Source organism: Triturus cristatus, chromosome 12, assembly GCF_964204655.1.
Source record: "Triturus cristatus chromosome 12, aTriCri1.1, whole genome shotgun sequence".
Classification (NCBI taxonomy): Eukaryota; Metazoa; Chordata; class Amphibia; order Caudata; family Salamandridae; genus Triturus; species Triturus cristatus.
Genome location: NC_140595.1, coordinates 684,856,598 through 684,879,632, shown reverse-complemented (window position 1 = coordinate 684,879,632; position 23,035 = coordinate 684,856,598). Strand labels below are relative to the sequence as shown.

General features: G+C 47.0%; 1 protein-coding gene across 1 annotated transcript in view; it reads left to right on the top strand.

Annotated features, from left to right (window-relative positions):
- Window positions 1–21,666, top strand: part of ARRB2 (arrestin beta 2) — a 347,548-nt gene extending 325,882 nt beyond the window's left edge. The window contains exons 14-15 of the mRNA XM_085638335.1: window positions 16,972–17,026; window positions 17,441–21,666. Of these exons, the coding sequence (XP_085494461.1) occupies window positions 16,972–17,026; window positions 17,441–17,534 (149 nt within the window). The 3' untranslated portion in view covers window positions 17,535–21,666. The remainder of the gene's footprint in view (window positions 1–16,971; window positions 17,027–17,440) is intronic.
- Window positions 21,667–23,035: the final 1,369 nt, after the last annotated feature.

Here is a 23,035-nt window from a genome sequence, read left to right as displayed (position 1 = left end):
CCTTAGGAACACCAGCAGTGAGGAGTAAGGCTGGGTGAGGGTCACCATTATATTATCCGCATAAATTGCTATTTTGTGTTCCTGGTGGCTTATAGCGTTGCCCTTAATCTGTGCATTCGCCTGTATCCGCTTCGCCAGAGGCCCCATATATAGGGCAAAAGGTAGTGGCAATATCAAAGTCCTGCGAGTTCCAGCCGATAACCTTCACCTGGGTGGGGTGGTTGGGCTGGCATAGCTGCACCTAACCCACCTTTTGAACCATGTACCTTAACCCATCTTGTCTAAAGTCAGCCGAATAAGTGACTAATGTAATCAAACTATTTTTCTGCATCGATCGACATGAGTATTGCGTGGGTTCAAGGGCAAGTAGCTTTGTCTATATGGTGCAGCAGTTGCTTTGTATTGTCGCCACAGTTTCTTTCAGGTTTGAACCCTGCTTGATCTGAATCTATTAAGCCCTGCATGTAAGGGTTAAGATGAGCTGCCAGTATGACTGTGATGAGCTTGGCATCAACGTTCAACAGGGGTATGGTCTGGTAGGATGAGCACAGTGTAGACGCTTTACCCAGTTTGGGGATCACAGTGATCACTGCTTCCCGCATTGTTTTGGTAAGGGTGCCCCGTCTCCAAATGAGTTGTATAGGCGAGTGAGAATGGGAGCTAGTTTGACAGCAATATTTTGCAAGCCATTCATGTCCTGTGGCTTTGCCTTTTTAAAGCTGTGCTAAGGCAGAAAGGACTTCTCCAACTTGGATGTCTTACTCCAGTGTGATTGGCCCTAGCTTTGGCAGGCACACGGTGGGAGCCACAGATATGTAAGCCACTGCTTCAGTGAGGTCTGCCGCCTCCGCAGTGTAGGGTTCTGCGTAAAATCATTTAAATGCCTGTGCAAGTTCTATATCTTTATGCGTTCTGTGGGCCGTTGGTGACTGGATCTCCGTTATCCTACACTTAAGGATTTGGGCCCTCAGCCTATAAGCGAAAAGGCTTTGTTGCCCCCTGTGTACTATTTCTTCTTGGTACGCAAGCGAGTGTACTCTACCTTATCAATAACTAGTCGTCTGAACTCCGTTCTGGTTTGCGTTCGTTGTCTCCATACCCCTTCTAAAGCTTTCACTTGCTATTCTGAAGCAGCATGTTTGTCTCGCCTGATCTTATCTAATCTCGTAAATATAGCTATTGGGGTTCCTGACTACCACTTTCAACGTGTCCCAAATGAGGGGTGTGAAGGTATCCGGAGTCGTTTGTTTGGAAAATTTGTTGGGTCAACTTCCTGACTTCCCTTAATGTGGAGTCACATGCTAGCAGTTTTTTGTTCGGTCGCCACGTCCTGTGGGAGGCAGTCAGTCCTCATATGTGGAAGGAGATCAAGATGGGAGAGTGCGCAGAGAAACCCACATCTGCCTGGGTGGTGGCTGCCACGAGTTGTGGGGAAAGTATAAAAGTAATCAATCCAGGCATAGGTTTGGTGTGAGGCAAAGATGCATGTATAGTCTCTAAAGGTGGGATGACGATACCGCCAAAGTTCAATCAGGCCTATATCCCGGAGCCAGCACTGGCCCTCTGCGGTGAATGCCCCTGTTTGTCCTATTCTTGGAGCTGATCTCTCAAGCAGTGTATTTGAGACTAGGTTGAAGTCTCTGCCCACTAGTATGTCTGCCTCTGGAGATGAGGTGACTGTGTTAAGAATAAACTGCCTTGGTGGTCATTGGCAGCATAGGGTGTAACCAGTTTGAAGGTTTAAACTTTGAGATTTGCAGGCAGAGAAGTCTCCCAGTTACTACCTTTTATAGCTGAAGAACTTGGCCCTGAAAGTTAATGGCTAAAAAGATCGCCACCCCTGCCTTCTTGGCAGGCCCCAAGGAGAAGTACTGCCTATCAAACCAGTGGGGACTTCATCTGTTTCTAGTCATTCTTTAGGTGTCTCTCGAAGGAGGCAAGTGTTGCAGTGTGATTCTTGTAGCAAGGAGAGGAGTGCTAGTTGTTTCATAGGAGAGTTGAGACCTCAGACATTTAAGTTCCGTATCTTAACTATGTGTGCAGGGTTGATTGCAGAAGGCTACCATAGAGGGTGAAAAATGAATTGAGTGTTCAGTGTTTCCAATCTCTAGGGAGTGGACCTTGTCGGGGAGCCTGGCCATGGGTGGAGGTTGAGAACATACTGAGGAAGGGAATGATAACTTAACGAGTCCCCTCCATGGGAGTCCTTAGAACTATATGTAGGAAGATTGTGTCAACAATTAGTGTAAACGAGTGGTCTCAGAAGGGGATATTTGGCCTCGGTCGTCCCGTCTCTGTGGTGAATTGAAATATATCTGTGGGATCTGCCTGCGAATACTGACCGTGGCCACTACCCCCAGGCAGGACCAGAATGTGTAAGCATCATAGAGGGGGACCGGCTGTAAATATGTCAGGCTTCTAAAGTCAGGGAGGTTAGCTGGGCTAGTGGTCTTGGGCTGGCTTATGATTCTGCAGATGGTGAAGTACTGATGGTTCTCGGCTAGTCAAGTCTGCTGTCGACTTATGGGCCACCTTCTTAGAGATGTTGCATTCGCTTCTGTTGATGCTTGGGCATGCCTGTGCTTTGTGGAGCAGAGTAAGTTGGTCATTCTCATGGTGAGGCTCTTCCAATCCCAGAATAGACCATGACAATTCCATAGCGCGGATTCATGTGCGTTTCCTTATTCCACACGAAAATCAAGCAAAACGGTTGGCCCCATTTGTATTCAACCCGTTTCTCATGGAAGAAGGTCGTGGCTGCCTGAAGTGAACAACGCTGTTGGAGAGTGATAGGAGAATGTTCTTGATAAAGCTACACCTCTGCACCCTGGTACAGTGTTGAGCCATGGTCTCTTACTGCGAAGATTATAGCTTCTTTTTTGTCAAAAGAGGTGGACGCATGTCAAGATATCTTATGATTTGTCCACTGCGTTGGACGGGCGGCATGCTGTATGCATTCGATCAAGGACTATCTCTTTCCTGGTGAGGTCTGGAAGTATATGGTGGAAAGGGTGAATGACCTAGTTCTCCAGGTCACCGGAGTCTACTTGTGTTGGGGGCATCTATGATTCTGATATCAAATGGCGAGATCTATTTTCTAGATGGATTTGGAGTTTAGTGTTTTGGTCCTGCGGTTCAAGTAGCTCACTTCTATAGTTGTCAAGTTCTTCCTTTATGTAGCTGTTCTGCTCCATTGAAGCCTTCCGTTGGCTAATCTCCGCCACATCTCATTTAACGTCTTTGATATCCATGGTGACCTCGCCTCGGAGGGCTGCGTTATCATTTCCCGAAGATGCCCTCAATGAAAGAGTAAGTGATCGGAGCATCAGCCTCCGCCTGGTCAGAGCCCAAGGTCTGCGCATCAGGAGCGATCTGCTACTAGCAGCAGATTTTTCACCTTCTAATTATCCCCAGCTTGTCAGACTGAATCTGGAATTTTTTTCGTGAGTAATACCCCAGCATGTCGGAACGTACCGTAATTCGACTCTGCATGGTGTTGTCGGGCGATCCTCGCAGGAAGTGACTTGCACAGGGCCTAAAGAGGTGCCACCCCAGCATGCTGACGTCAGTTTCATTTTGGGACTTTCCACGCCAGGAGCACAGAACCATGAATAACTGTGATCAATAGTGTATGGAACCAGGGCCCTGAGAAGGGAGCAACCCTGTACCTATAAATCCGTTTGCAGAGCAAAGTGGATGGGTGGGTTGGTAAAGAATCCGTGGCTAGATAGAGTCCCTACAAGACAAGGCCTTACTGAAGGTAAGTAACTTGTTCATCTGATAGAGACTTCTAGCCACAGGTTCCTCCCCTTAGAATAGATACCAAAGCACAACCTCTCCTGAGGTGGGTCATCAAATTTGATTTAGATGAGGAAGTCCTGCAGGACCGAATGGGCAAAATGCCATCCTGACCATCCTGACTGTCCAGGCAGTAGAGCTTGGTGAATGTATGCAGTGAGGCCCAAGTTGCTGCCTGGCAGATGTCCAGGACCGTAACTTTGCGTGCTAGCGCAGCCTTTGCTCTGGTGGAATGATCTCGCAAACCCTCTGGGGGTTGCATCTGACAGAGACATCTCGCTGCAGATTCCTTAAATTTGAACTTCCAGGCATCAGGGTGGATCTGGCAGATTTTTTAATAGCAGTACTCCTGCACGCCGGTAGATGGCATTGGTCGACTCCGCTTGACATTGTAGGTGTCATGTCCCTGTCATCAATATTACCATGACTCAGGCACACTGACGTCAGTTCTTTTCTTTCCGTGCCTGCCAGCGCTGAACAGTTGAAGAGAGCTACCCCCTGTCATCTTTTGACAGACTTTTTTCGACTTTTGTTGACTTCTTTCAGTGTGTTAGAATGTCCAGTAGAAAGATGTCAGGGTTCAAGGCGTGCGGCGCCTGTCACAGCGCCATTTTGTTAACAGACCGGTGGAGCGGTCTTCCACTTACCGTGGTGCGTTCCCTTTCCCCCCACCGTAGAGGGAATCCAAACAGCTGGAGACCTTTGGGAAGAACATTTTCTCTTCCACCAGCCTCGCATTGCGGTCAGTGAACACTGTATGCCTTTTGGGCTGTTATTCCCATTCTATATGGGACATGTTTGTGCAAGTGCTGCCTAGGTTCTCGGAGCAGGACCAAATCCTGCTCTCTCAGGCAATATCGGACGGGAGGGATGCAGTAAAGTTCGCAATTCATTGCGGCTTGGACTTGACACACTCATTAGGCAGAGTGATTTACTCGACGGTGGCCATCAGGCGCCATGCCTGGCGAAATAATTCTGGTTTTTCAGGGGATGTCCAGGCATACCTCATGGACATGCCCTTTGATGGCTTGCGTCTCTTCGGAGACCAGGCAGACGCAGCTCTTGAGCGCTTAAAGATTCACAGGCAATGGCCAGATCCTTGGGCCTCATTTCCACACCTGTCCTGCGTCTGCTTTCCGCCCCTATTGTGGCTATGGAAGGGGCTTCCAACCGCCCCAACCCTATTCCAGCCAGCGGGCCCCACAAACTCAGCAGCCTCTGAGGAACTGCAGCCGCGTTTCACCCCACCCACGAGGGGTCAGAAGGCCAGAAGTCGAGCCAAGCCACCATCCCCTCCTCCACCGCAAAACCTTCCTAGTCCGATCCCCAGGATCATTCACGGCCAGTCGGTAGCAGAATACGCCATCATCTCCACCACTAGCAAAACATCACCTCGGACAGGTGGGTGTTGCAAATAGTCCAAAGGGGCTACTCCCTCCCTTCGAGACTACCCCTCCAACTATGCCTCCCAGTGTACAATGGCTGATGGAGGATCACCTTGCTCTTCGCGTGGAAGTCAAAGCTCTCTTGGACAAGGGAGCTATAGAGAGGGTTCCCTAATCAGAAATAAGCTCTGGTTGTTATTCCCGCTATTTTCTAGTCCCAAAGCAGGACAGAGGTCTTCGTCCTATCCTCTCCAGCAGAGCCCTCAACTACTTCCTCAAAAAGGAGAAGTCAAAGATGCTCACCCTAGCTCAGGTCCTTTCTGCCCTGAACCCTGGAGACTGGATTGTAGGGCTGAACTTGAAGGATGGCTATTTTCATATCCCCGTCCTGCCTGCCCATCATAGCTACCTGCAGTTTATGGTGGGCCATGGGCACTTTCAGCTTGCAGTGCTCCCCCCTTCGGCCTCACCAGTGCCCCTCTGGTGTTCACTAAGGTGATGGCGATGGTCGCAGCCCATCAACGGAGATCAGGGGTTCCAGTCTTCCCCTATCTCGCCGACTGGTTGTTGAAGGTGGGCTCGTCTCAAGCAGTCGTCTGTCACCTCCAGACTACGGCGAACCTCCTGCATTCGCTGGGGTTCACTACCATCGTGCCAAAGTCACACCTGACTTGCTCCCAGACGCTCCCTTTTATCGGGCGGTTCTGGACACGGTGCAGTTTCGGGCCTATCCTCCCGAACGGTGAGTCCAGGATATTCAGGCCATGATACTGATGTTTCGGCCTATATCTTGGGTTTCGGTGAAAATGACTGAGGCTGTTGAGCCTCATGGCCTCCTGCAGCTTACTTGTAGACCATGCCAGATGCCACATGCGGGCTCTACAATGGGACCTGATGTTCTCACCGACCTAGTCCAGATCTCGGAGGGCACTGCAAAAGACCTGCAGTGGTGGCTATCAAACCATAATGGGTCAAGGGCAGACCCCTCTCCCTTCCCCATCCAGACTTCACAGTAGTGACGGATGCGTCCCTTCTGCAATGGGGCGGCCTTCTGGGAGAGGAGGAGATCAGAGGACTCTGGTCTCCAGCAGACCTGGATCCATATAAACCTGTTGGAGCTTTGGGTGATCCGGTTGGCACTAAAAGCCTTCTTGCTGTCCATCAAGGGAAGGCTAGTTCAGGTGTTCATGGACAATAGGACTGCCATGTGGTACTGCAACAAACAGGGCGGGGTGGGGTCGTGGACCCTATGTCAAGAGGTCTTGTGCCTCTGGACTTGGCTGGAACGACAGGGCATTACTCTGGTTTTTCAACATCTGGCTGGTTCTTTGAATGCCACAGCTGACGAACTCAGCCGACGGTGCCTAGTGGATCACGAGTGGCGTCTCCATCTGGAGGTGGCACAAGGACTCTTTTAACAGTGGGGAGAGCCTTGGTTAGATCTCTTCGCCTCCGAAGAGAATGGGCAATGTTAGCAATTCTGCGTACTGGAGCTTGCAAAGCAGGTCTCGCTCAGCGACTCTTTTCGTCACTATTGGAGTTCAGGCCTCCAGTACGCCTTTCCGTCCATACCACTCTTGCCCAGAGTGTTCAAGAAGATCAGGAGCTACCGGACACAAGTCATTCTTGTTGCTCCGGACTGAGCATGGAGAGTCTGGTATCCCAAGCTTTTGGCATTGAACATCTATCTTCCAATCAGTCTGCCCCTTTGGGAGGATCTTCTGTCACAGCAGCAGGGGTGGGTCCTCCACCTCCGCCTCCTTGCGTGGAGATTGAGAGGCGACAGTTGACAGCTTTCGACCTTCCTCCTGAATTCTGTGAGGTTATTCTGGCAGCCAGGCGTCCCTCCACAAAGTCGGTATACACCTGCCGATGACGCAAGTTTAGTAAATATTGTACAGAGCAGTCTGAGGGCCCTCTTTCTGCCTCCCTGTCAGACGTTCTCATGTTTATTTTTTCTTTGGCCCTGCAGGGCTCTGCTCTGGGCACCCTAAAAGGCTACCTGTCAACCCTTTCTTCTTTTCTTCGGCTGCCTGATCGGCCTTCTCTTTTCGAATACCCTCCAGTGCACAAATTTTTAAAGCGGTTAACCCACTTGTTCCCCTCCCCTTTCCCTTTTATCATGCCACAGTGGGACCTTAATTTGGTCCTCACCATTCTGATGTGCGCACTGTTTGAGCCGCTGCACAACTGCCTTTTACGGTTGCTCACTATAAAAACCGCTTTTTAGTCGCCATAACCTCTGCCAGGAGGGTGAGCGAACTGCAGGCACAATCACCTCAGCCTCCTTACCTGTGGTCTTTCCGGATAAAGTAGTGCTCCTTACAAGGGCATCTATTTTGCTTAAGGTGGTAACACCCTTTCACATGGGATAATCGGTTACTCTGTCCACATTTTATGCACTCCCGCACCCTTCCAAGGAAGAGGAACAGCTCCATCATCTGGATCCCAAAAAGAGCTTTATCATTCTATCTCAATCGAACCAAAGAGTTCCTGGTGGATGACCAACTCTTTAAAGGGTATGTGGGTGCAAAGAAGGGGCGTGCTGTCCAAAAGAAGACTATATCCCGATGGGTTATCCTCTGTATCAAAATCTGTTACGCCTGAGCGAAGAAGGATCCTCCTGAAGGTCTTGGAGATCATTCCACCAGGGCAAAAGCAGCCATCACGGCTCTCCAGCGTGGTGTCCCCATATCAGATATCTGTCAAGCAGCCATGTGGGCATCTCTGCACACTTTTGCCATACACTATTGCCTGGACTTCAGGTTCGCAGGAAGGGCCTGTTTGGCCGCTTGGTCTTTCAAGATGTCCTAGTGTCAACTTTTCCGTAGTCCCTCCTCCGGGGAATGTATTGGTTGGGTATCTGTTCATAGTAAGGAATCTGCGGACAAGTTACTTACCTTCGGTAACGCCTCATCTGGTAGAGACATGATCTAGCCGCAGAATCCTTACTGACCCACCCATCCTCCTCGCACTGTGCAATTGTTTTTAGTGTCCGGGCTCTTTCACTTCAGGGCCCTAGCTATCTGGTTTTACACACCATGGTCAGTCGCTTCTGGCGTGGAATGTCATGAAAAGTACTGACGTCAGTGCACCGGAGTGGCGGTTATATTGACGACGCGAACGTCATGACGACGGCAGACACGACGCCTCTAACATAAGGAATCTGCGACTAGGTCCTTCTTGACCAGTGCTTAACAGATCCTAGGCCCAGCAGAGTATCTCGCTCAGTCCTCAGCAATTGTGGGGCTCACGCCGCTGGGTAAGATGCCAGGGGTCCCGGACGGATGTGCAGAGGTGTCTTGTCCAGACGGTCTTTCTATTATCTGGTCTCCACAGTGGGTGCCATCCCATTCCCCCACTGCAGGTCATGTAGCTATTCAGCTTTTCCTCCACTGCTTCAGGGGGTCTGTACTGGGTTTCCTATTTCTTCTCCGGGGTCCTCTGGTGTCAAGGGGCCCGTCTGCAATCCCCGCAGTTGGGCTGTGCCAGTTGGGGGAAACCTGTTGCCTACACCATTCGTGGAACCTTTGTCAAGAGGCCCTTTGTCTCTGGACATGTCTGGAACATCAGGTAATATCCCTGGTGGCGCAACACCTGTCTGGCTCTCTGAACACCAGAGCGGACAAACTTTGCCATAGATGCCTTGTGGATCACAAATGGTGTCTCCATCCAGAGGTGGCGCCAGGTATCTTTCAGCAGTGAGCAGAGCCTTGGTTAGATTTGTTCGCCACCGGCAAGAGCAGGTAATTTCAGGAGTTCTGTGCGCTGAAGTTTCCAAGGCAGCTCTTGCTCGGAAACGCTTTTTGTCTCGAGTGGAGCTCAGGCCTCCTTTACGCCTTTCCACCCATACCAATCCTGCCCAGAGTTCTCAAGAAGATCAGGAACGACCAGGCCCAATTCATCCTTGTGGCTGCAAATTTTGCTCTGAGAGCCCGATATCTCGAGTTGCTGAGCATGACCATTGGTCAGGCTGCCCCTTCGGGTGGATCTTCTATCGCAGCAGCTGGGGAGGGTTCTCCATCCAATCCTGTCAACTCTCATGGAGATTGAGCGGTGTTAGTTGACTGCTTTCAATCTTCCTCCTAAAGTCTGTAACGTTATCTTGGCAATCAGGCGTTCCTCCACCAAGAAGGTTTACGCATGCTGTTGGGCGAAATCTGAGAGACGGAGTATAAAAAGAAAATCGATCTCCTTTTCATCCTTTACCCGGCAGGGCTGTACACTATACACTGGGCACTCTGAAGGGTTATCTCTCCACTATTTCGGCTTTTCTGCGGTTGCCTGATCAGCCATCCCTCTTCAAATCCCCAATTGTAAATAGGTTTCTGAAAGGTTTACAGCATTTGTTTCCACCTTCTCCCTTTATTATGTCCCAGTGAGACCTTAATCTTGTCCTCACTTTTCTTATGTGCGCTCCCTTTGACCCCCTGCTTAATTGTCCACTGAGGCTCCTTACCATCAAGACGGCATTCTTGTGGCTATAACATCTATACGGATGGTCAGTGTGCTTCAGGCCTTGTCATCCAAGCCTCCTTATCTGAACATATACCCAGACATACTGGTGCTTTGTACGAGAGCTTACTTAATCGCAAATGTGGTGATTCCTTTTCGCGTAGGCCATTCCATCACTGCCTACGTTTTAGGCTCCCACTCATCCCTCTAAGAAAGAGGAGCGACTTCACAATCTGGATCCAAAACGAGCGTTCTCATTCTGCCTTGATTGCACACACTTGTTCCGGGTGGACGATCAACTGTTCGAGGGTATGTTAGAGCAAAGAAAGGTCAGGTGATACAGAAGAGGAACATCTCATAATGGATTGTGCTCTATATCGAAATCTGCTATGCATTGGCTAAGAAGTAGCCCCCTGAATGTTTGCATGCTCATTCCACTAGAGTTAAATTCTGAACCCACTGTGTTAGCATGCATAGTTACGGTCCTGGACATCTGCCAGGCAGCAACATGGGCTTCCCTGTACACATTTACCAAGCACTACTTCCTGGTCAGTCGGGTCCGTAGGCATGGACATTTTGCCCATTCGGTCCTGCAGGACTTCCTCATATGAAATTGGTCCACAGACCCACCTCCGAGGAGGTATTGCTTTGGTATCTATTATAAGGTAAGGAATCTGTGGCTAGAAGTTACTTACCTTCAGTATCCCTTTATATGGTAGAGACTCTAGCTAGCCGCAGGTTCCTTACGGACCCACCTATCCTGCCCACAAACTGATTTATAGCTACAGGACTTCCCCCTTTCAGGGCCCTAGTTTTCCATACCAGTGGTCCATCTACTTCATGGCTCTGTGCTTCTGGTGTGGACGTCAGCGCACTGGGGTGGCACCTATATAGGCACTGTGCAAATCACTTCAGGTGCGGATATCTGCGCCATGCGAAGCAGAATGACGCCACCTACTGGCACACAGGTGTATTGCTCAAGAAAATTTTGGGGATCTAGTCTGTCGCCTGGGGATAATTTAAAGCAAGGAATCTGCGGCTGGATAGTCTCTACCAGATAAGGCATTGCCAATGGTAAGTAACTTTTTCTTATGGAATAGACATGGTGTGGGACATTCAGTCCTTTTCTATCGTGTTGCAAATAGGAAAGAAGTGTGATGAGACTGCTCTGAAGATGGTTGTCCAGTGTTAATCTAAGAGGTCCTAATCTGTGCTTGATTTTCAGGGTGACCTGCATCTATATAAATATTTCCCATTTAGATTCATAGTTTGTAGATTTATCTCCATTTGGAGATCAAGAAAATGTTGTCTCGCTCTGGCATTCATGGATAATCCGTGGTATGCTCCAAGACTTAGACCTTATCCAGAATTTTTGCTATTCAGTTTTCTAACTGAATTCTCAGAACATCTAAACCGTTTCAGCACATCTATGAACATGGCTGACTGGACTATAAAGACCTTGATAGTTATTGTTAATAGGCCCTTTCACATAAGCTATAATCTTCCTTTTGTAACACCGCATTAGTCCGCTGTTGTTGGTAGACCCTTACATCACTTGTGAATGGATCACTTAGCCCTTCGTCACCACCCATTTGATGTTCAGACATATGTGAGATAATGTACATATTTTTTTATTCTGAAACAAGCTGCTAGCCGCAGATTTCTTACCTTTTGAATATTCCCAATGTCAGACTGGATCTGGAAACTTTTCAGCGGCACCTTGGTATACCATCAGGGGGTGCCATGTGGCTCCGCACTGATGCTGTTCCACTCTAGAAATGACGTGCAGACCCCATATAGCCACACCCGTCATTCTGACGTGAGTTCCTTTCTCTCCGCGTAACCAGGCCCACATTCAGAGCTCCCTTTGTGTCTGAGTCATTTAACTCAAATTTTGCTCTCAGTGTGCAAGGGATGTCACCCCTGAAAATGAAAGTTATTAAGCCCTGCAGGGACTGTTGCAAACAAATGTCTGACATGTCCTCACCAGGTATGCCTGTGTTGTCTGGAGTTGGGCCATGACTCCTAAGCCTGCAGCGACTGCGTGTGTATAAACCTGAAGGTCACCAGGGCTCACGAGGCGATTCTTTAAGACGCCAAGCATAAAAAGAATACTCACTGGGACCACTCCCAGCCACGGTCCACGTTCAAAGTTCAATCCTGGTCTCAATCTCGTTGATGAAGCTGCTCTAGAGTTTGGTCTTCATTGTGGTCAAGTAAGTCAAAAAAGAAACACAAGAAATCAATGCAGAATGAAGCTGTCTTGCGCCACTCTCGTTCCCTGAGGAGGGAAGGGGCGGCACCACACAACTTGAACTCGCTTCTGAAGTCAGCTGACTTCGGAGCCTATACTGCAACTGGTTCTGGCACACCTGAGTTTCTGGGGCCTACATCCACACCACATAAGATAGAAGACTTCCAGGCAACCATGCTCTGGCTCCTCAGAGCCTTAGTAATTCCCTGTGGTGCACCTTTGGTTCCAGGGGAGCCGAGAGACCTCCCTTCTAGTGCACCAACAGCAGGTTTGCCATCAGTGCCAGTTGGTCCCTCCAAACGCATCTTGCCTCCGGCTCCAGTTCGGACCCCACTTCAGACACCATGACCATTGCCGGCTCGGGCATTTCAACAACGATGCTGGCTCCATCATCGCCAGAGGAGAAGGTCCCAATAGTTCTTTCTGATGCCAAGTCGACTCAGGTCAGATCTTGATCTAATTCATTCTGGATTCCACCTAAGGCACCACTTCCCCAACTTGATTTTCCGCCTCCACAGTGGAGAACACGCACATTGCATTCCCTTTTAGGAACGGCTTGGACAATTACTATAACCCGGTGATGAGTTTGTTCAATCCTACCAGGATTATAATTGATATGAGAACTTACTGAAAGCTAGTCATCTTGATACCTCCCTGGAAAATAGTCTCCTCTTGCCTCCTAACCCAGCCACATAAGAATCTGGTTTGTACACCATGGTAACGCATTGGGTGGCCGAAGTACTTGATATCCACCTCTCCCACCTTGGAGGTTAAGACTAATGTCCTGACAGAAATCCTCTGACTGGGGCAAGCACCTTTTGACCCCTTTCCTCCATTTAACAAGGCATGGACAGATACCTTATTGGTGGCTTAGGCCAAACCTTATTCTGGCCTCCCAGTCACTCAACAAATTACCATGCATTGTTGCCCTACTCCAGTTGACCCTGCTTTTTTCTCGTAGCACTGTTCCCCCAAAAGCCTGGTGCTGTAAGCCTCCATGAGCAGATCTAACCCCAACACATTTCCTACCAATCCCCTGACCGGTAATCTAAAGGGGAACCTTTGGCAAACATATAGTTTCTTCCACCAATCTGGCCCTCCAATGTGTTAAAGTCAGCTGCTTGTTGAGATGCTACTCACGCACCCTTTGGGATTTGGTGGGGCAAGTCCTTTCTGGTGTGCCCGAAGACCTTCGACTTGTTTTCGCTCAGACGAATCAAGACAATCATTATGCGGCCAAGCTCACACTTCATTGTAGCTTGGAGATCACCGATTCCATTGGGTGGGCCATAGGCACCAGTTTTGCCATTCACGGTCAGGCGCAGTATGCGATTGACGGTCTCAGGCGATATACAATCCTCCCTGGTGGACATTCTCTTTGATTAGACTGCTCTGTTAGGAAACAAGGCTTATTCTGCTCAAGACAATTTTTAAAGAGAGCAGGGCTACTGCTGGCTCTCAAACCTTTCCACATCACCTCAGTCTACTGCTCTCCCTGCATCACCACCTCTCCAACCTATTTAGCATGCCCTTACCGGAGCACTGCCTCCCAATGGGAGACCGAATCCACAGATTCCACCTAGGTTGGCAGGCAATCACTTTGGACAGTTCAGTCCTGGATTTCAGTGTGGTCGACTCTGAGGCTACTGGGGCTGATTGCCTCCTGCATCTTGCTGCTTGAGCATCCAGGTGACATTTGCGGGTTCTGTAGTGGCATCTGAAGTCCCAGTGGGCCCAACATCAAGAAGACCACTCTAACCACGTTCAGATTTCGGAGAAGACTGCGAAAGACCCGCAGTGGTGGTTGCTGGTCTGCGATTGGGTCAGCAGAAGCCCCCACACTACCCTGCCCAGAGCTGACAATGGTGAACGATGCCTCGCTTCTGGTTCGGGGATGCCATCTGCGAGAGATGGAGATTGCAGCCTCTGGCAGAGTCCTGGCCCCACATCAGCCTTCTGGGGCAGAGTGCCGTCCGCTTGGCGCTGAAAGCCTGCTTTCCATCTATCAAGATGAGGCTGTTTCAGGTGCCTGCGGATAGTACCACTGCCATGTAGTATGGACAGGTGGCTCTGGGGACTAATGCATCCACTGCAGGGGGCCTGTGTTCGACCTCATGGTCACAGGTTCACATCCTGGCAGGTCCACTCAGCCTTTCATCCATCTGAGGATGATAAAATTAGTACCATTGAGTTGGGTAACAATAAACATCTGTTATTCAGCCCCAAGATGCATCCGGGTGAACGTGCACTTTACAAATACACATGTTATGGTATTGCAACAAAGAGGGCAGGTGTGGTCTCGGACCCTGTGCCAGGGGGTGCTGTGCCTCTAGAAATAGCTGGGCCACATGTTCATTTTCCTGGTGGCCTCTTTGAACCCCAGGATGGTTGAGCTCCGCATCTGCACCTGTCGGAGTGGCATTTACTCCCAGAGATGACGTATGGGGAGAAACTTGGCTCTATCTGTTCTCCACAGTGGAGTGCGTGCATTGTCAGTGCTTCTGTGCGTTGGAGTTCCCAAGCTGTCTCTCGCTCGGAGACACGTTCCACCTTAATGAAACTCTGGATTCCTGTATGGCTTTCTGCTGATACAACTCCTGCCCCAAGCTCTCAAGACGATCAAGACCGACTGTGCCAAAGTCATTGTAGTGGCTCTGGATTTGGCACGGAGAGTATGGTATTCAAAACTACTGGGCTTGAACATATGTCCTCCGAGCAGGCTCCCTCTTTGGGAGGACCCGGTGTTGCAGCAGCAGGACAGGGTTCTGGATCCGGGCCTTCGCAATCTCTACCTTCATGTTTGGAGTTTGAGCTGCGACAGCTGAACACTTTCAACCATCCTCCGGAGATAGGTGGTTGCCACCTTGGCGGGCAGGTGTCCCTCGATGAAAACTGTATATGCCTGTCGTTGGGCCAAACCTGTGGTTTGGTGCAGCACACACAAGTTTGACCCCCTCCATTTCAAGTTATCTGATGTTTGTCCCTTGCCTGCCAAGCCTTTGCTCTGGCCACGGTTTTATCTTTTGGCCTTCTTATATTGTTAATTCAGCCCTCCTTGTTTAAGGCACCAGTTGTGATGTGATTTTTGAAAGGGTAACAACATATATTTCTCCCTACTCCTTTTGTGATGCCTCCGTGGAACCTTAATACTGTCCTCACGTATTTGATGTACACTCCACTGAGCTGCTTCACAGGTGCTCCTTATGGCTCTTAACCATCAAGTCTGTGTTTCTCGTCACCATCACCTCAGCACGATGTGTCAGTAATTCACCAAACAAACTGGTTCTGCAAACGCCAGTGTACACTGGTCAATCTATCACCCTGCTGGTGTTCTATGATCCGCCTCACCCCTATAAGAAGGAGACTCCATCGCTTGGATCCTACGAGAGCTCTGAGCTTCTACATTGATCGTCCCAAAGAACACCGTGTGGCTGATCAGCCCTTTGTGGGATTCCTGGAGCGAAAAAGAGTGCTGTGCAGAAGAGAACCACCTCTGGGTGGGTTGTGCTCTATATTAGGATCTGTTACGCATTGCCTAAAAAGCAGCCTCTGGAAGGACTTCGTGCTCACTCTACCAAGGCCAAAGCTATTACGACTGTGTTATCACAAGGAGTCCCTGTCATAGACATATGCCAGGCAGCTACGTGGGTGTCCCTCCATATGTTTACGAAGCACTATTGTCTGGACGTCAGGTTCTCCAAGAGGGGCATTGTGCCTTCTCAGTCCCGCATGGCTTTCTGGTTTGAGTCCATTCACTGAACTACCTGCATTTAGATACTGCTTTGGTATTTAGTCAAAAGGTGAAGAATCTGCCCCTAGAAGTCTCTATCGGGAAAACAAGCAACCTGCCTTCGTTAATGCTCAGTCTGGTAGAGACTCCATCTATCTGCAGATTCCTCACCGACCCTCCCATCCTCCCCGTTCTGTGATTGGGCTCTGCCCAGTAATAAGATCCCATGTCCCGGAATCTACACACTTTTCACAACCATTTTGTTATTGGGGCTCTGCTTCTGGGGGCGCGTACAACCTCGAAAGCAACTGACATCAATGGACAGTGGTGCCTGCGTGTCCTTTCCAGAGAGAAACTGCGTCAGTCTGGGTACGCATGGTGCCACCTGAAGGTGCATAGTGGTACGGCAGAAGAGTTTCCGATCCAGTCTGACTCCTGGGGAATATATAAAAGATGAGGAATCTGCGTCTAAGTAAAGTCTCTACAAGAAAGAGCGCTACCAAAGGCAAGTGACTTGTTCTTTTCTATCCTGTCAACGTGAATTTCAGTCTTGCTGTATTACTTCGGTTTATGATTACATTTTTCTGGGCAACTGTTACTGTTACGTTGTTGTCCATTTGAAATAGATTTGCTGCTCCTAGAAGCTGTCTGTGCATAACATTACATTATAACAAAATCAGCCCACGCCATCCTTTTTTTAAAAATATCTTTTTATTGCCATTTTCAAAAAATACTGTTTGTAGAAATAGACAAGAGAATAGAAGTAACATAGAGAGAGACAAAGGGCAGATGTGTGCAGGCATAATAACATAAGTCAACATGGAAGCCCAATCATAGCCAGTGAATGTAAAATGTTGAATCAGGCGACACAGGAAACATATGAACGGGGCATTCTGTCGAGCACTAAGATGGCAGCTCTTGGTGTGGTGTTGGCCCTTTGCCACTAAAAGGAGCCACAGCAGCACTATGTCAAACTCATACCACTCATCCCACAGACACTTGGGTACTAGGCAACCAACCGTCACTCAACAGGGGCATCATGCGCCCTAACCTCTACAGGGGCGGTAGGAGACTGTGATGGCAGCTCAAATCCGGTGGGGCGCCGAACAGGGAAGCCACCAGTATTGCATTCCATGAGGGCAATATCAAGACTCTCAACACCGCTTAGGCCTTCTCAGTCCATGCAATCCTTGGCAGATATGCAACTAGCTCACCATGCCCTTATGCCATGGTAAGCGTGTAGGATTGTTGTCAAATGCATATCTGAAGAATCAATTGCATCTGGAAATGCGCTGACATATCTAATTAGACTAAACTAAATGTAATTAGATAATGTTCTTCTCTTGCAGTGGTTCCAGAGTCTGATACCCCAATTGATACCAATCTCATAGAGTTTGAAACAAAGTAAGATGTGTTTTTGTCCCTCTGTTCTCTCTTTGTTTGGCCCTCTCTTCTGTGACCCTCTCCTCTCTCTTTTTCTGGCCTCTCGCTTCTTCATGCTCTTGCTTCTTTCACCCTTTGGCCTCTTGTTTCTCTTTCGCCTCTCGCCCTTTGGCTTTTCCCTTCTCTGTGTCCCTCCAACTTGCCCTTACCCCATCAAACTGGCCTTTCTGGGCCTCTGCCTGTCTGGCCACTACAGTGTTTGTTGCTACTCGTCACTTCTCCCTCTCGCTTTTTCTGCCCCATTTTCTCCTGGTCTGTGCTGAACACTTTCTCTTTATACTCTTTCTTCCTCTGTAACTCTCTCTTCCTCTATAACTCTCTAGTGTTATTTCTTCTCTGGCCAACTATTCATTGTGCTCCTTGTTCTTCACACAGTTTTGGCGACGATGACATTGTGTTTGAAGACTTTGCTCGTCTGAGGCTGAAAGGATTGAAAGATGATAAAGAAGATGACGAAGCTTTCTGCTAATCGTGGCTGCTATTTTGCGACTGCTCGATGCGGAGCTGAAGAATAAGAATACGTTGGGGCTGGCGGCATTGCGCCATTACTTGTCCCTGGGCGTGGTGGTGCGCGAACTGTCACATCGCGCTTCAACAGTTTTTACATTTGTGTCCGGTGTATCTTTTTAAATCATTTATAGACTATCAGACATTTTTGAAAGAAAATACATCAGGATTTTAAAGTTGGCCTTTTAAATCTTGTATGTGAAGCGAGGGAGAGCATCGTTTTTACCACTTGAGCCTGGTGAACTAGCGTTTCTGCTGTACTGAGGAATAAATCCATCTTGGTACTGTCCGTTATTCATCGTAATGGAGGAAATATGAAAGCGCAGCATATCTCTCCTTCAACAGATATGGTCTCTTAGCACCTATATCGTTTGGAAGTTACCTTCACAGCATCTCAATCCTTGTGATTATGAATTGTGTGCAGATTTACAGAGGATAATTTCTCAGTGCCTACATACCTCTCCCTGCTTCAAAATTTATATTCTCGGCACGTGCGTTGTTCAAAAGTTAAAGTATTTCCCTCCTACAGAGGATGAATTCTCAACATTGTTTTCCCAGAGCATACTTTCTGTGCCTCCATCCCTCAGAAGATCTCTGTGCCCATATTGATCAGGTGATGTTACTCGTGCCAGCATTGTCCAAAGGATTTACTTCCAACAGAGTAATCATTGAAGCTGTACATTTTCTACTTGCCTCATTTAAAAGATACATTCTCAGTGCTGAAGCTTTCAGAGGATATGTTCATAAACTGCGTTGTTCAAAGGACAAATTTGCATCACATGCGTCTTTAGTAGGATATGTTCTCTTTGTATTCCACCGTCTGAGGATGCATTTTCACGGCTTGTGTCATTTATAGGATAAATAACATGCAGGCAGTGAGTTCAGAGGTTACATTCCCAACGCATGCATTGCTCCCACAATATAATTCCAGTGTCCGCATCATTCAGAGAATTAAATTCTCAATCTCTAGGTCATAAACAGATGATAACACTTGTTTAGTTCAGATGATATATTCTCGGCACCTTACATTTTTCATAGTGGAAGGTCGCATTACAGTCAAGCTCTCTAATGTGTCCTTGCAAGTTCCTAATTTGTTGTAGAGACAGATATGAAATTAGTGTACAAAAGATAAAATCAGGGATATTCTTTTTAAAAAAATATTTTTCTATTTTGCTGTCAGATCACTTTTATTACGTTTAATGTTCTTTACTTTTTTTGGCTCCATTTACTTATAATTGTGAACCTTGCTTCACCATATGCCAGGGGTAGAGGAAGTGATATCACACAACATTTGTCCCCTGACAATGTTTGTCAGATTGCGTATTGTTCCCAACCTTTACTCGTGTGTGCCTTTCTGTCTACAGATTGGGGAAAGGACAAGGAGACAAAACCACCAAGAAAATAGAGCCCTGTTTACTTCCTGTTCTTCTGCTACTCTCATTTTCCTTGAAACCAGTGGTAGCAGTAGCAGGCTTCGGATACCAAAGGGCAGATGTGAAGATGCAATGTCTATAATTCTCCCAACAATACCTTACTCTACCACAACAGTAGTGAACCCTAAATAGGAAGACCTATTCCTAGGAAACCAGCTCAAATTATATTCTAGACAGATACTGAATACCATGATGCAGGAACCTTTTTCAAGCTTGATACATAAGACCGAGATCTTTCTTGAGAGCATTTTTGCTTGTTTAGATTGTCCTAGTCATTCCTGTACTGCCAACTCAGTAGAAATAGTATATAATTTATCTTGATATTTTTCAAGCATAAACGCTGTATAGGCATGCTCAGTCCTGTCCTTCCCACCTATCTATTATCATTAATGGAAAGTCCCATTCGTCGTCTTCATATTTATACTATGTCCTTAGAAAGATTATAGCTTCAGCATCTGCGCATAGGTGGCGCTGTCTCTATAGCTTTTGTGATAGTTTCTCTTGAATGTGGATATTCTAAGATTTGACTTTTCATTCAACAATTTTTTTTAGATCAGGTGTTTAGAGAGAAAGTCCACATTGGAGACACCGAGCGAATTCCCAGTACCATAGGTATCCCTGGTATGCATGATTTGGGTTACACTGCGCAATTATGCAGGAAGATGGAAGATTGGGATTTTCTAGTATGAATGACTAGAGTGCTGTGCTGAGACTTGAGGTACTGTGCATTTGTGTTGAAAGTGGAGGTCGAGCAGTGGCTGGTCTGCCTAATTGGTTGCGAAGCAGGGATTAATAGCTAATTCACAAACTTTGCAAGCTCCTGTCTTGTTGTGACTGTACATAATAATGTTAATGTTTCCAAAAACAAAACCTGGGTATTGGCAAAGGGTTTGCATTTCTTTGTCCACAAAAGCATTTGTTCTTGAAGTGCCAATTTTCTCTACATCTTAGTTAAAGAATCTGCACTGCAGGATAAAGGCATGCCTGTTCTTGGCCCAGAATCAGCTTTTGAAGGCATGAAAACAGTATATTGTTTTTTATTTTTTCCTTTGACAATATGATTACTTTAACAGAACTGTGTTCAAGTACTGCAAAACCTGTAGCAAGAAATTGCCAGTCAGTAATTTTAATGATAAAATACTCCACGTTTCTCCATTACATCATATCTAAGGTGGCTTCCAGGCATTCCATTGCTTTCTCTTGATACTCATGAACAGGTCCAAATATCTGCATCAACGCTGGAGAGAAAGGGATAGAGCACACACAAATCTTATCCAACACTAGCTTCAATTGAAAAGGAGAAAACTTGTGTTAAGGGGGTCCTGTTCAACTCCATGACTTGGTCTCCAGCTTCAATAGTAGATGCTGAAAACCATTCACATAGTTGTTTTTCCAAAACGGTCAAGCCCGTATGAGCAATCTGTTACTAGGGTTTGAACCAATTACTCTCACTAATTGTTTGACATTCTTGACCTCAAAAGCTTTGCAAATCAAATCTAAATATTATGCACCAAGACTAACTCCTTCTGGTTCAATACCAACTTCTTAGATTGTTCTGTTGCTCAAATCATTAACTCAGTGTTTCCATTCATTGACCTCTTAATCGTCAGTGATGTACCACAACTTGAAGCAGGAACACACCTCGATTTTGAAACAAGCTTCCATGTTGAGGGAGCCTACAAAGCACAGTTCAAAGCTAGTGGAGTTCCCGGTGTGGTTTATTTTTTGAAAGCATCCTTACCCACAGAAAATACTTCCCATGTACTGGCCTTGCCCTCAGAACACTCTACATTCACTCCCACTTGCACTATGGTGTCTTATATTTATGCTGATAACTGAGTATTATCTATAGGTTGACCAAATGACCCGTCTGTGCATTTAACTTATTCACCTGTCTTACTGGCATGAACAAATATACCAGTAAAAAGTGGCAGAGGCAGGCGATGAAAACTTTCTTTGAGGAGAAAGTGTCATATGGTCCTATTACACAGGAAGGAAACCACCTCAACAATATTCTTTGGAACGGAGAGCCTTGCTGCTTAGCACTGACATTATGAACTGTGTTTGGGGTAGGTGGGTAAGGAGCGACTCAGAGTTTATTAATCCGATTCTCACATTTCTTGCTTTAGTTATTTGAAGTGACTGGGCCGCACCCTCTTTCTTTAGATTTGACCGCTTATCTGTAGAACTGAATAAGCGCTGACACAAATCTTTAAAGAAAATACATCAGGATTTTAAAGTGCTTCTGCTAGTTTTTTATTTCTGTATCTTTTATCTCTTTGAAGGCCTTTTCTGGTTGGCAGTCTCTTACTGAGTAATTGAAATGGTTCTTACTTCGTCATAAAATGCTCTTTTGCTTGGCGGACTCCCTTTAGTACCTCCCAGATCTTCAGAGAACCTATTTATGATGATCCGAATACATTTAGTTTTTTTTTTTTTTTTTTTTTTTTAAACCGTTTATTACAAAATTCAAAAAATATACAAAGATGGGCCTACAACCTTCAGGCCGGCCGCTAGCAAGCGAGAGGAGCATGTGATACAAACAATAGCGCGCATGCCGCGGCAAAGGGAGATGCACAGGAGTTAGAAGCGGTGGTAGCCACACCATCCGGGCCCACATAACGGTTTCATTTTAATATAAATAACAACAAAAAAAACAAATCCACAAGGCAACCCACAATCGGAAACAGCAGCATGTGCTCCCCTAGCGGGGGGACCCTACCAATCCATAGTACATTTAGTTTTTGAGGAGCATATGTAGTCTGTGTCTTTGGCTGCCAGATCATATTCCTCAAAAGATCCTCTATGCTGTCTTATAATGGTTGCAGGGTAGTGTAAGTATTTAAGGACTTGGGTAGCTACTGCCCAATTTATGCTTTTTCATCTTGCAGGGCGCTTGGTTCTCTGTTGAGGGTTGTCTGGACTCTGGAAATGAGCTGTGTAGTTTCGGTTCTGGGTCTGTCCGTTCTAACTACTTGCATGCCTTTGTTTAATCCTCTGTCCATTTTTGTTTGTCTTCAGAGAGCATTTTCATGCCGGACCCCCTCCTCTCCCCATCACTTGGAAACACCTCATATCAGGTTGTCCTCCTCTTGGATCTTTACATGGTGGAACCGGTAACATTTTTTTCTCACTTGCCCATATTAGCTTACTTCCATAGCTCCCAACCTCACTTCCGCCCATGCCCGTTCATCTTACCTTTATACTAAGAGTGAATTTATGCTGCTGTTCTATGCTGTTGATGGCAAAATCTGACCTTTTTATGTCGTTTGAATCTTCTCCCTATTTATTCCAGAATTAGATGTAAAATGGGGGACACTGAATAAATGTGTCAAGTGCTTTTCTTGGGGTTCACATATTTTGTTTTATGCAATTAAGGGACCATCTTTTTTCCAGAATTAATTTATTGTGTATCAGAGGCTGAAAGATGTCTGTAATTGTCCAATTTATCATTGGCTTAGCTGTGCCTAATTATCCAAGTTGATTGAGCAGGCCATAGCTTTGAAACACTATCTTCAGGCCTCTGTGATTGAAGGTTTGCTGTTCTTGCTCAGTCTTGTAAACATTAAATACTTAACCTTGCAGCAGAAAGTACAGTCTAGTATGTAACAAACAATGAACCTATGTCAGTGTGGAAGTGTGGCGGCTTACGCATTACACTAGCACCCTTGCTGTGCATTCTCTTTATAGAATGATAGATGGCATTGATGCTACAACTGTTATGCTTGAAGGGAGCTTCCCCTGTACATAGAGTAAGCCTTCTCCACAACAGTTCATGTTGTGTGAAAGAGCCTTTACAAGCTGCTATGCAGTAGATGTTGGTTGGTGGGTGGAAGGATGAGGTGGTGAGTTTGAGGGTACTTAAATTATGTTGATATTGAGATGAGTGTATGAAGTTGGTACATCTGCTGCCCTTAATATTTGGAGGATACTTGACCTGCTCCAACCATGTTGAGTATAAAGGGGCCTTACGTACCGGTGGTTTTTAAACCTGCTATACAGATGGTCATGCTGTATTAAGAACAGTTGT